General features: G+C 44.0%; 1 protein-coding gene across 2 annotated transcripts in view; it reads left to right on the top strand.

Annotated features, from left to right (window-relative positions):
* The first annotated feature begins 7,286 nt into the window (after positions 1-7,286).
* GPATCH1 (G patch domain containing 1) overlaps positions 7,287-14,549 on the top strand; it is a 56,082-nt gene continuing 48,819 nt past the window's right edge. Inside the window, exons 1-2 of one of the 2 annotated variants that reach the window (XM_010848937.1) lie at positions 7,287-7,376; positions 14,375-14,509. In XM_010848937.1, coding sequence (XP_010847239.1) covers positions 7,304-7,376; positions 14,375-14,509 — 208 coding nt within the window. In that variant the 5' untranslated portion in view covers positions 7,287-7,303. Of the gene's footprint in view, positions 7,377-12,823; positions 12,883-14,374; positions 14,510-14,549 lie in introns of those variants that run through there. The other variant, XM_010848938.1, reaches the window with a different exon arrangement.

The following is a 14,549-nucleotide window of genomic DNA, read 5'->3' on the forward strand; positions in this document are numbered from 1 at the left end:
CTGCTTGTTGTTACACAGGTGTGTTCACTGTGTGAAAATGCACAGAGCTATGTGCTTATGATTTCTGCACTTTTCTGTACATATTTCAATAAGAAAGCTCAATGGAAATAAATTGTTGCTGTTCAGTCACTAAGTCATGTCTGACTCTTTGTGACCCCACGGACTGCAGCACACCAGGCTTTCCTGTCCTTCACCATCTCTCAGAGTTTGCTCAAACTCATGTCCACTGAATCAGTGATGCCGTCCAACCATACCACTCTCTCTGGCCCCCTCTTTCTCCTGCCCCCAATCTTTTCCAGCATCAGAGTCTTTTCCAATGAGTCAGTTCTTTACATCAGGTGGCCAAAGTATTGGAACTTCAGCTTCAGCATCAGTCCTTCCAGTGAATATTCAGGGTTAATTTCCTTTAGGACTGACTGGTTTGATCTCCTTGCTGTCCAGGGGATTCTCAAGAGTCTTCTCCAACAGCACAGGTCGAAAGCATCAGTTCGTCGGTGCTCAGCCTTCTTTATGGTCCAACTCTCACATCCATACTGGAAAAACCATAGCTTTGACTAGATGGATCTTTGTCAGCAAAGTGATGTCTAGGTTTGTTATAGCTTTTCGACCAAGGAGCAAGTGTCTTTTATTTTCGTGGCTGCAGCCACCATCTGCAGTGATTTTGGAGCCCAAGAAAATGAAGTCTGTCAGTGTTTTGATTATTTCCCCATCTATCTGTCATGAAGTGATGGGACTGGATGCCATGATCTTACTTTTTTGAATGTTGAGTTTTAAACCTGCTTTTTCACTCTCTTCTTTCACACTCATCAAGAGGTGCTTTAGTCCTCTTCTTTTTCTGCCATTAGAGTAGTATTATCTGTATATCTGAGGTAGTTGATTCCAGTCAATCTCTATTCCAACTTGCGATTCATCCAGCCTGGCATTTCGCATGATGTATTCTGCATAGAAGTTAATTAAGCAGGGTGACAATATACAGCCTTGATGTACTCCATTTTCCAATTTGGAACCAGTCCATTGTTCCATGTCCAGTTCTAAAGGTTGCTTCTTGACCTGCATACAGATTTCTCAGGAGGCAGGGAAGGTGGTTTGGTATTCCCATCTCTTTAAGAATACTCCACAGTTTGTTGTGATCTACACAGTCAAAGGCTTTAGCATAGTCAATGAAGCAGAAGTAGTTGTTTTTCTGAAATCTCCTTGCTTTCTCTATGATCCAGTGGATGTTGGGAATTTGATTTCTGGTTCCTCTGCTTTTTCTAAATCCAGCTTATACATCTGGAATTTCTTGATTCAAGTATTGTTGAAGCCTAACTTGAAGGATTTTGAGCACTACCTTGCTAGCATGTGAAATGAGCTCAACTGTATGGTAATTTGAACATTCTTTGGCATTGTCTTTCTTTGGGATTAGAATGAGAACTGACCTTTTCTGGTCCTGTGGCCACCATTGAGTTTTCCAAATTTGCTGGCTTATCGAGTGCAGCAATTTAACAGCATCATCTTTTAGGATTTGAAATAGCTCAGATGAAATTTCATCCTCCTCTATCTTTGTTAGTAGTGATGCTTCCTAAGGCCCACATGACTTCACACTCCAGGATGTCTGGTTCTAGGTGAGAGACCATACCATCATAGTTATCCAGGTCATTAAGACCTTTTTGTATAGTTTTCTGTGTAATCTTGCCACCTTATCTTAATCTCCTCTGCTTCTGTTAGGTCCTCACCATTTCTGTCCTTTATTGTGCCCATCTTTGCATGAAATGTTCCCTTGGTGTCTCTCATTTTCTTAAAGAGATCTCTACTCTTTCCCATTCTATTGTTTTCCTCTGTGTCTTTGCACTGTTCTCTTAAGAAGGCTTTCTTCTCTCTCCTTGCTCTTCTCAGGAACTCTGTATTTGTGAGTGACATTGATTTCCAGGCATTTAGAGCAAGGTTCTTTGTATGTCATGAGTACCATCCTACCACCAGCACTGACGTGTGGACCATGAGAAAGAAATTATTCCCTACCCAGGTGATTCACCTATCTTCCTATCTGCAGTTTCCTGATAAGATTCTGAGATTTGTAGTTTCTTGCCTGTTTGAATAAGAAAGGAAGGGTAAGTGGTGGTTTAGGTTCTTGGGACTTCCCTGATAGCTTAGTTGGTAAAGAATCTGCCTGCAATGTAGGAGACCCCAGTTCAGTTCCTGGGTTGGGAAGATCCCCTGGAGAAGGGAAAGGCTACCCACTCCAGTATTCTGGCCTGGAGAATTCCGTGGGCTATACAGTTGCAAAGAGTCGGACACGACTGAGCAACTTTCACTTTCTTTTTCAGTTGCTACAGCTTTGCAGAAAAATACACTGTTTATGGGACTTTCCTTGTGATCCAGTAGTTAAGACTCTGTGCTTCCAGTGTGAGGAGTTCAGGTTTGATTTTTGGTTGTGGAACTAAGATCCCACATGCCTTGTTGTCAAAAAAATAAATAAATAAAATAATAAAATAAAAAAACAACAACAAAAAATCAAAAACTCTGCTGTTTAGGGATTCCTGCTGCCAAGATTTAGGAATATTGGGTAGTAAGTGATCAGAGTTGCAGGTGAAGCATTTCTGAAGATCTGGAGTCAGAAAGGTTGGTACATGAAATGCTTGTGATTGTCAGAAATCCAATAAAGTAAACTCTCAGCAATAAATTTATTGGAGTTTTCTCACCTTTCAGAAGCTATAAGCTGTAAGAAAATTAGCTAGGGTAATTTAGAAATACAATCATGGACCTTCATGGTTTTTCTGGGTAATAACCTAGGTATATAGGTATATAACCCTAACCTTCTTTACTTTCAAAAGCTTCTTATTCACAACAACAGTGATGATCAAAGGATGGTTCTGGGGCCCTGCAGGGCTTCAATAAATAAAGATACTTTCTCTTTAGTACATTAAATTTATCAAGGCAGGAAAGGAGCTAATCCATACAAAAACCTTTAAAATGAAAACCAAGAGACTGACATGGAAGGAAAGACTATCATGGGTGCAGCTAAAAACAAAAATTCAAATGGTGTAATGCTGTACACATGTATCCCCCTGCTCTGATCTCCTTTGATCCGTGGCAACCACTGTTACCAGATTCTTTGGGGAGTTCACTGGGGATATAGCATATTTTTGGATGTACTGTGTCCCTACATTGTGGATGCAATAGTCACAGTAAATTTGGCTTTTTATGCTTTCTCAATATAGATGGCAGTACTCTGCCTCACTCTCTGTTTTGCTCATTTAACAGCATCCACTGGAGATACTGACCATCAGCATTTTTATTTTTTAAATTTTATTTATTTATGTTTATTTTCGGTTGTGCTGGGTCTTTGTGCTATGTGCAGGCTTACTCTAGTTTCGGTGTGCCAGCTTCTCGTTGCAGTGGCTTCTCTTGTGGCAGAGCACAGGCTCTAGGGCATTCAGCTCGCGGGCCAAAGAACGCTGTCTCAGTTGTTGCTGTGCATGGGCTTAGTTGCTCTGTGGCATATGGGATCTTCCTGGACCAGGGATTGAATTCTTGTCCCCTGCATTGGCCTGCGGATTCTCAACCCCTGGACCACCAGGGAAGTCCCATATCAGCATTTTTAAATGCTTTATAGTATTTTATATAAAGGTTGTTGTTAATGCCACAAATCTTCATGGCTCCAAACAAGAACAGTCATTGTATTATTAACTCTCTTGGTTTCAGAAGGGACTGAACTCAGCTAAGAGATTCTTGCTTGTGATCTCTCAGGCAGCTGTAGTCAGATGGCCACTGGAACTGGAGTCATTTTGAATCTTCCCTGCTCACCTGTCTGGTGACTGATGCTGATTATTAATCCCAGCTGGGTCATTGTCTGGACTATCAACCTGGCCTCTCCTCATGGCCTGGCTTCCTCACAGAATGGAGATTAAGATTCCAGGGCCAGCAGCCCAAGAAAGTCGAAGCTATCAGTTTCTTAAAGCTTGGATGTGGTAAATGTTATATTGTCACTTTTACTGTATTCTTTTGGTCGTAGGCATGGAGCCTAGACTCAAGGGAGGGCACAGGGACTCCACTTTTTGATGGGAAACTTGCCAAAAACTTCAAAACTGTGGGGTTTTAAAACAAATTTTATTGGCATAGAGTTGATTTACAATGTTGTGTTAGTTTCAGGTATACAGCAAAGTCTATCAATTATACACAGAAGCTGTGCTTTTTTTGTTGGCTTGTTTTTGGCCACTCTGTGAAGCATGCAGGATCTTAGTTCCTTGATCGGGGATCAAACCTGTGCCCCATGCAGTGGAAGCATGGAGTCTTAACCACTGGACCACCAGGGAAACCCCTAGCAGATGTTTTTAAAATAACTTAAAAAAAAAAGTCATGTACCATGACTTATTTAATTAGTTATTCATTCTTCAAAATTATTATTGAGTGCTTACTATATTCCAAGCACTGCTCTAACCTCTGAGGGTACAGCACAGAAAGAAAGAAAGAAAAACTGGCTTGAGGACTTCCCTGGTGGTCCAAGTAGTTAGGAATCCACCTTCCAATTCAGGGGATGTGGGTTTGATACCTAGTTGGGGAACTAAGATCCCACATACCTCAAGGCAACTAAGCCCATGCGCCACAACCAAAGAAGCCCACGCACTGCAATGAAGACCCAGTGCAGCCAATATTAAAACAAACAAACCCCAAACTGCCTCAAATCTTTCTCTTCTTGGACCTTATATTTCAATGGGAGCTTCCATTCCAATGGGGGAGAGAAGGACATTAGACATAAGACTGAGTCAGTAACCTTCGAGCAGAGACCTGAAGCAGGTGAGGCTGTGAATCATGCCTGTGGTACTCAAAGCACAGGGAGCAGTGACGACAGAGGCCTTGAGGCCAGAGAGGGTCTTGGGTGCCCAAGAAACAGTCCCAACTCCAGAGATTCTGATTCAGGAGGCCCCGGGGCATGGGGAGAACGGCTAGTTCAACAATATCCCACTGATTCTCAGTCATGCAGACTTCTGACCCTCGATTTGAAAATCTGGGCTTCTTTTCTTTGTTCTGTAAGAAGGAGTTTTGGGGTGGGATAACGACACCCCGTTGGACAGATGTTTGTTTCTTTAGGTTCAGTAAGGGAGCCCTCAGTGTCCCTCACCCCACATCACAGCCTTTTGCTTGTCTGCTTGCCTTCTCTTTTTCCTTTTTCTTTTTCTCCATTCTTTTTTCAATTTTCTTTTCTTTGTTTCTTTTTCTCTCTTTACTGCTCTTTCTCCCTTTTTCTCCCCTCCCTACTGTCATGATCTGTGCACAAACTGGAAAAGAATTACCAGACATGAGGCAGAAGGAGAGGAGAATAGAGTTTATTAGAGGGGAAGATGCATTAAGAATCTACCTGCAATGCAGGAGACCCGGTTTGAATTCTGGGTTGGGAAGATCTGTTAGAGAAGGGATAGGCTACCCACTCCAGTATTCTTGGGCTTCCCCTGTGGCTCAGATGGTAAAGAATCTGCCTGCATTGCGGGAGACCTGGGTTTGATCCCTGGGTTGGAAAGATCCCCTGGAGAAGGGAAAGGCTACCCACTCCAGTATTCTGGCCCAGAGAATTCCATGGACTATACTCTTTGGGTCACAAACAGCTGGACACGACTGAGCCACTTTCATTTTTCATGGAGATTCCTTAAAAAAAATAGGAATAAAACTACAATATGACCTGGCAATGCCACTACTGGGCATATACCCCGAGAAAACCACAATTCAAAAAGACACATGTACCCCAATGTTCACTGCAGCACTACTGACATAGCCAGGACATGGAAGCGACCTAGAAGCCCATCAACAGATGAATGGATGAAGAAGATGTGGTACATATATACAGTGGACTATTAGTCAGTCATAAAAGGAACAAATTTGAGTCAGTTGTGTGAAGTGGATGAACGCAGAGGCTGTTATACAGAGTGAAGTCAGAAAGAGAAGAACAAATATATATTCATGGATATTTATGGAATCTAGAAAAATAGCACTGATGAACCTATTTGCAGGGAAGGAATGAAGGCGCAGAGAATGAACTTGTGGATACAGTGGAGGAAGGAGAGGGCAGGACGAATTGAGAAAATAGCATTGACATATATACACTATCATGTGTAAAAATGATAACTAGAGATAAAATGATAAAAATGATAGCTACTATACAATACAAGGAATCCTGCCTGGCACCTCATGACAACCTAGAAGGGGAAAGAGGCTCGAAAGGGAGGTGATTATACATATAATTATGACTGATTCCAGTGGTTGTTCAGCAGAAACCAGTACAACGTTGTAAAGCAATTATCTTTCAATTAAAAGAAAGATAGAGTGGTCGATGCTATTGAAACAGCAGACGGCTGGAGAGACAAGGGTTGGTGGAATAGTGGCCCATTTTTATAGCATCAAAACAAAGAAAACTCCCGTTTGGAGGGTGGCATTAGGTGACTTGTTAGAGTGGTATAGGGTGGGTATTTTTATCTAGTATGAGGTCAGGGAGTAGGCTGGTTTAGAACAGGGAGACTCATGGCAACGGTTGCTATGAGGCTCAGATCTGGAGATGAGATTGGTGCAGGGCTTCGCATCTGTGGCCTTGGTATAGGGCTCCACATCTACGCCCCCCACCTTTTTTCTCCTTTTCTTTTGATCTCTCTCTTTTTTTTTTTTTCTCTTTGACCAAGTGTTGCCCCAAACTACCTTCCCCGTGGGCATCAGGGTACCCCCTGCCTGTGAATCCTTTCAGAGGTCTGGAAGGGGACTACACTTACTAACCCTAAGGGTGTTATACGGAAAGAGGAGCCTGGCAGGCTATAGTCCGTGGGTTGGCAAAGAGTGGAACATGACTAAGCGGCTAAAGCAACAAGGGCTTTATATTCAGATAGCGCGCGCATGTGTCGGGGTAGAGGCAAATTCCCCGCACATTGACAGTGGTAGCACTGAGGAGAGCAGAGTCTGCCAGCAGGTGAAGTTGGGGAAGGGTCTGGACCGGTTTGAGGAGGGGTGTGGAGGTGCGCAGATTTCCTGGAGAACCAGCAGTCGGACAGCCGGGTGCGTCCGACTCTCTCCCAGGCGCCTCCTCCAGACCGGCACATGGTGCAGTTAGGATGGGCCGTCGTGGCAGCCAAAGCCTCCGCGGCAACTCCTGCGGGGGTCTGCCTCTAACAAAACGGGTTTGAGAACCACTAGGCGCAGATCCCAAGAAAGAAGCTTGCCTGGAGGGGTCAGCACTTTTCACGACTCGCGCTTAGAACTCTTAGCGGTTCGCAGAGAAGAAAGCGCGGAAAATATTTGGCCGCTTGAGGCCGCCGTAGCAAGGGGGCGGAGTCCGGAAGGGAGCAGTATGGCGGCGCTGGACAGTGACAGCGACGAGGATTTGGTCAGCTATGGGACTGGCCTGGAGCCGCTGGAAGAAGGTGCGGGCTAGATTCGTCCCCAGGGCCTCTGGCAAACAGGCTGGGGGTCCAGGGTTCGGGGCCAAAACACTCAACCCTGTGCCAGACCTTTTCTGGCACTGGGGAAAAGGGTTGCGTGCTACGGGCTCTGGGAACAGCGACCAGAAAGGCGTGCACTGTGCTTTCGGGGTGCTTATGTTTTGGAGGGACGGATGAAAGGCCCGGAGGGATGGGAAACAGAAAGATGACAGATAGGTTGGTGTGAGAGCCGAGTTAGGGAAGCAGCGGTGGTCAGGCGATGTTTTTCCTAGGACAGGACGTTTGAGTTCAGACCTGAAACAGAGAAAGGAAGCAGCGGTACAAAGATTTGGGTGAAGAGCATTTTAGGCAAGGCGAACAGCAAGTGCAAAGGCTCTGAAGTCGGAGCCAGTTTGGCAAATTGAGGAACAGGCCGGACTGTTGTGGGTGGAGCATACAGCACCCGGGCGAGGCTGGCAGAAGATGATCTCAGAGGAGGAGGTGGGGGTTGAACCTTACTTGGTGTGGTCAGGGAATTTGGATTTTAATACTAAGTGTAGAAGAGTCATGGGGGAGGGGTTACACAAAGGAGGGATGTATGTTTTTAGGTTTATTCTATCCTTGATTTTGTGAATAGGCCGGTTGGGGGTGGGCAGGAGCGAAGCAGGGAGATTAACAAAATTAGGGCGATGATGGTGGCGGCGGTAAGTAGTGGTGAGTTGAGAGTACTTTGAAAGCAGAGCTGACCGCGAACTTGCTCGTGGAATGTAGGGGTGAGAGCAAGATGAAGCAAGATTCTCTTCCATGTTTCTGATCTGATCCACTTCATGACTTGATTTGTTCAGTAAATTATGTATTGACTAGCCAGTTAGGACTGATGGCAGTGCTAGCCCGGTGGAGGAAGGCAAAGGAAATATGGTGGGCAAGGAGTTATTTGCAGACTCCTTTTTTCCCACCCTGACCACATCCTGTCAGCTTGTTTGTACTTCTGGGACATAGCCACTGATGACCCTCTTATTCCCTACAAACAGTTCAAATCATTAGAAACTTCTGCCAGATGCTGGCCCTGTATCTATTCTCTGAGTACAAAAGACAAAGAAATGCTAGTCTCCTGAAAGCTTCTTATGTATTTAAAGACACCCTTTGCATTTCCTATGCTTTCCTGGTGGCTCAGACGGTTAAGTGTCTGCCTACAATGCTGAAGACCCGGGTTCGATCCCTGGGTGGGGAAGATCCTCTGGAGAAGGAAATGGTAACCCGCTCCAGTACTCTTGCCTGGAAAATCCCATGGGAGGAGCCCGGTAGGCTACAGTCTATGGGGTCACAAAGAGTCAGACACAACTGAGCGACTTAACTTTACTTGCATTTCCTCTAAGACATCTCTGTACCACACTCAGTTCTCTAATAAATTCAGTTTAAAGTCCCCTCAACCCTAATTTGTCAAAGCTTTTCTCCAAGTATGGGACCAGAGTGTGGGTTAAGTGGGGCCATCACTAGGTGAGTCCTTTATTTTAGGCTGTATTTCTTTAATACAATCTCAGATTGCTTGGGGTCTCCACAGTGGCTCAGTGGTAAAGAGTCTAACAGCAATTCAGGAGTGGCAGAAGATGTGGGTTCGATCCCTGGGTCGAGAAGATCCCCTGAAGAAGGGAATGGCTACCCCCTCCAGTATTCTTGCCTGGAGAATCCCATGGACAGAGGAACCTGGCGGGCTATAGTTCATAGGGTCACCAAGAATCGGACATGACTGACTTAGCATGAACACATACACACATGAGATCACAGTAGCTGTATCGGCAAACACATCATCCCATGATCCCAAGGAATTTATTGACAAAGATACTTGATTCAAGAAGTTTCAAATCTAGTTGAAAACAAAAGTATGTGATTCACAAGCGCTAAAGTATGTCAAGTAGAGAAGAAATAACCTACACAAGCTAACAGGGAAACCTGAGAAGGCAGGATAGGACCCCCTGAAAACTGGTTGGAATTTAGGTATGCAGAATGAGGAAGGGTTAAACACGCATGGGTGGAGGTTATTATAGCCTGTCAGGAAGGAGTTTGGGTCATTTCTATATTTCTGTTCATGGTTGTTTCCTTGTGAAATGACATTGTAAGTCATCAACTATTTGATCTACATTTTTCTAATTCTTCCTGTATTGATGGTGTACAGAATCTGGAATGAAGCCTAATGGTCTAGCCAGTCTTTTGAAGTAGAGTGAACTTTTTATTTCCTGGCCTAAAATCATCTTTTATCTTCTCATCACTAGAAGTTTTTGAGGACTGATTCATCGTTACCTAAGCATTTTGAAGTTAAAACAGACTCTGACTACCTTTTACAATATAACATACTAGACCAATAACCACTTTTACCTCCTGCTTTGAAACTTTAGTGACAGGTTAGACAAACATTGGTAGAGGAGAGACTATTACTTAATTAAAGTTGCTGGCCATGACAGAAAGTTTTATAAGTTTTATTGGTTAAGAGACAGTGAAGGGATTCCCTGATGGTCCAGTGATTAAAAGACTTCACGTTCCAATGCAGGGGGTGTGGGTTTGATCCCTGGTCAGAGAGCTAAGACTCGACGTGCCTTGGGGCCAAAAAACCAAGACATAAAACAAGCAATATTGTAACAAATTCAATAAAGACTTAAAACATGATCCACATTAAAAAAAAATCTTAAAAGACAGTGGAGCTTAGCTCAGTGCTCTGTGATGACCTAGAGAGTTGGGATGGGGGCTTGGGAGGGATATATATACACACACACACACATATATATAAATAGCTGATTCACATTGTTGTGCAACAGAAACTAACACAACATTGTAAAGCAATTATACTCCAATTGAAAAAAAGAAACAGAACCTTCAAAAAAAAAAAAAAGAGACAATGACTGATCTGTATACACAGACTCTTAGACACATAGGTGCTCTGGCCTGGAAGAAAGGGGCCTTGGGGCTTATCTTATCTTAGATACGTTCACTTGGCTTCTCATCTCCAGCTCATCCTGCACTCAGATTAATTTAGGACCATTTTCTTCTTCCTTGGTGCTGTGATTCTCCCACTTAAAACTGTCTTTAACTCCCAGTCAGCCACAGGACATACCTGGACCCTGCAGCGCTGTGTTCCATGGCTGCTGCACCATCTGTCCTTCTTATGTATGTGTTTATTTAGTTTTGGCTGTTCTGGGTCTTCATTGCTGTGTGCAGGCTTTCTCTAGTTGCAGCGAGCAGGGGCTACTCTTTGTTGCTGTGCAGGGGCTTCTCATTGTGGTGGCTTCTTGTTGCAGAGCACAGGCTCTAGAGCATGGGCTCAGTAGTTGTGTTGCAAGGGTTCAGCTGCCCCACAGCATGTGGGATATTCCTGGAGCAGGGATAGAACTCATGTCCCCTGCATTGTCAGGCAGATTCTTAACCACTGGACTACCAGGGAAGCCCCCATCTGCTCTTCTGGTTCCATATTCCATGGCTTCCTTCCAGTCAGACTGTATGACTTTCTCTAACATCTTACCTTCCCCTTTTAGACCTTCTGTTTACTGTTTACTGATGGCATGAATGCCTCTGGGTGACTCTGATGTTGTGGGCCTTGCACATTGTCAGAGCAGTTCCTATATACGCAGGTCTCCTCTGCTGGACTCTGAGTGCCCTGGGAACAGGAGTGGAACTGTGTTTAGTTTTCCACACCCAGGTCTAGAACAGACCTGCTTCCTCCGGAAGACCCTCAGTAAACTCCTGGGGGGGTCAAGTAAAGGACAGAATGGGTTGCGTCCCTGACTTGTGTTGAAATCTGATTTCAGTTCTGTGCTTATTGGTTGTGGAACTTAAGGCACTTCTTTAATCAGAGTATCCTTATCAGGGTATGATAAACGAGATAATATGCGTGAAAGGAAAGGAGTAGTTATTATTGGTAGTGATAATTATCATAGACCTCCCTAAAATGCCACTTCCCCCTGGAGTTTTCTTGTGCTGTGATTAGAGGTGGTGCCTCTCGCTCAGGAGCCCCATGGAGCCCAGGGGCTCCCACACTGCGTGGCCCCCAGCATATGCTGCTGGGTTCTGCTTAGTTGTCGACCAATCTCATCTCCATTTTCAGCTCAGGGTACCCGGAGAACCAAGCAAGACAGAACCTTGAGTTGGTGGGACCTGTCCTCTCTTGCCTTAACCCGGTGGTTCACCACTAGGGATGAATTTGCCCCCCAAGGGAGTTTTGGCAATGTCTGGAGACATTTTTGGTTGTCATGCTTTATTGGGACAGGGGTGTTACTGGCATCTAGTGTTACAGGCTAGGGATGCTGCTAACCGAGCTATGGTGTACAAGTCAGTCCCACCTACCTAGGAATTATCCAGCACGGATGCGCCACTCCAACTTAGCCTGGAATTGTGCCAGGTGCGCGTGCAGTAATGGAGCATGTGGGCTGCATTTCTAAGAAATGGTGAAAATTGTGGACTGGGGGACCCAAGTTGTGATTCAGTTCTTGAGAATGAAATGAACTTTCTAACTTATACTAACCAAGCTTTGCTATGGCCAGTGACTGTGCTCAGCTCCTCACATGTGGTTTTTAATCCTTAGCACCATTCTACAAGGTGGTTCAGTTATTACCCTGATTTTGTAGTCGTGGAGACTGAGGCTTAGAGAAATCAAGAAACTTGCCTAAGGTCACAAACCTAGCAAGTAGGAGGGTAGGTTATATTCTAGAAATGACCTAAAGCCTCCATAAGCTACAAGTAAGAATTTAGGACTATGAGGCTAAACATTTGCTTACTTTTTGTTCCATTATCCAGAAGTAGTGACTGGCTTAATTATTGCAGTCACAGGTGCCCAAGGGCCTTAGGACATGTCTTACCTACTGTATGTGCTACTACTTTGTTGGTCACCAAGTTGTGTCCGACTCTTTGAGATCCCATGGACTGCATGCAGCTTGCTAGGCTTCCCTCTCCCTCACCATCTCCCAGAGTTTGCCCAAGTTCATCTCCATTGAATTGGTGATGCTGTCCAACTGTTTCATCCTCTGTCACCCTCTTCTCCTTCTGCCTTCAATCTTTCCTAGCATCAGGATCTTTTACAATGAGTCAGCTGTTTGCATCAGGTGTCAAAATATTGTAGCTTCAGCTTCAGCATCAGTCCTTCAAAGGAGTATTCAAGGTTGATTTCTTTTAAGAATGACTGGTTTGCTTTCCAAGGGACTCTCAAGAGTCTTCTCCAGCACCACAATTCGAAAGCATCAATTCTTCGGTGCTCTGTCTTCTTTATTGTCCAGCTCGCACATCTGTACATGTCTGCTGGAAAGACCGTAGCCTTGACTACTACCAATAGCAATAGATGCTGGTACTTTAAAGGTATTTATTTGTGTGTCCCTCTTTTTACCAAGCGCTTTACATGCATTTTCTGATATAATTTGCATAACGACTCAATGAAACAGATGTTGCTATTAGTGTCATCTCTATTTTACAGATGAGGAAGTTGAGGCACAGAGAGGTTAAGATGACCAGAATCGCAGTGCTAGTAAAGGTGGGCTTGCTGTGACTCCACTTGGAGCACTTAACTACTATGTAACTTGCTTTCTGAATTGAATGTTTGAAAATAACTTGATGGTTACTTTTAATTTTCAATAGATACAGACATTTTCATTGGAATTGATAAAATTAGGCAGTACTTTGTGCTGTGGTACCTGAAACTTTAAACATAGGGAATTCATAGGTGAGGCTGAAATTTTTGTTTGTTTGGGTTTTTTTGGCTGAAAATCATGGACTGAGGAGCCTGGTGGGCTACAGTCCATGGGGTCATAAAGAGTTAGACACAACTGAGAGACTAAGCACACAAACACATATGTTATGTGGGATCTTAGTTCCCTGATCGGGGATCAAGCCTGTGCCCCTGTGATGGAAGCCCAGAGTCTTAACCACTGGGCTTAAGCCAGAGAAGCCCAAAGGCTAAAATGTTTTAAATTCCTTTTTTGTTTGTGTAATATTTTGTTGGACTTCCTTGGTGGTTCAGACGGTGAAGAATCTGCCTGCAATGCAGGAGACCCAGGTTTGATCCCTGGGTTGGGAAGATCCCCTGGAGAAGGGAATGGCTACCCACTCCAGGATTCTTGCCTGGAGAATCCCATGGACAGAGGAGCCTGGTGGGCTACCATGGGGTTCCAAAGAGTCCGACACGACTGAGCTACTAACACTCACTCACTAGTTTGTATGATTTAACAAGTCAGCCCTTTCCGACAAAGTAGGAAAAGTAATACATTTAAAGAACAGTAACTGTAGTCCATGGGGTTGCAAAGAGTTAGACACAACTTAGCAACTAAACAACAACAATAAAACTGTGGAATCAAGAGAGTTCCAGAAATAAGGAAACTTAAGCTTTGGGGAAAATGGGCAATATCAGTGGGAAAATTCTGGACTCAGGGATACCATGAATTTCCAGAAGAGATGTAGAAGTGCTTCTCTGCACGCCCTGGGCCACTCCAGCAGCTTGCCTGCCTGACTGCCAGCATGTTTCACCTCCATGGGCTGGAACCCTCGCCCCAGTGTGATTCAGTTTCATAATGGAACTTAGTGGGAAAATCAGGCCACTTTTGTTAAAACATATTTCTAATATAAATATTAAAAGAGATATCTAGAATTTTTCTTAGAACTATAAAGAAAATATATATAAAATATTAAATATATTGTTTTAATTGATAAAATATATTGTTTCCTAAGCTACACACTCTATTAAAATCTAGGAAAAGCAACTTGAATTATATTTGAAACTACAAGAAGTGAACAATTCATTATGTTTAAAGAAATGATCTTTCGGACTTCTCTGGCAGTCCAGTGGGTAGTACTCAGTGCTTCCACTGTGGGGGACCTGGGTTGGATCCCTGGTCAGGGGACTGAACTTCTGTGAACTGTGTGGCGTGGCCAAAAAATAAATAAAGGAAACAGTGATCTTTGCCCTAAATCCTCTATAACCTTCCACCGCCTTCTCTCTCATTCAAAAAAAATTTTTTTTTCTTTTTCAGGTGAGAGACCAAAGAAGCCGATTCCTCTCCAGGATCAGACCGTCAGAGATGAAAAAGGAAGGTATAAACGATTTCATGGAGCCTTTAGTGGAGGTTTCTCTGCTGGTTACTTCAACACTGTTGGCTCAAAAGAAGGTAGGATTTTCTTAATTACAGCTACTATATGGCTAAAGCA

The sequence above is a fragment of the Bison bison genome, unplaced genomic scaffold, assembly GCF_000754665.1.
Source record: "Bison bison bison isolate TAMUID 2011002044 unplaced genomic scaffold, Bison_UMD1.0 scf7180017864280, whole genome shotgun sequence".
Classification (NCBI taxonomy): Eukaryota; Metazoa; Chordata; class Mammalia; order Artiodactyla; family Bovidae; genus Bison; species Bison bison.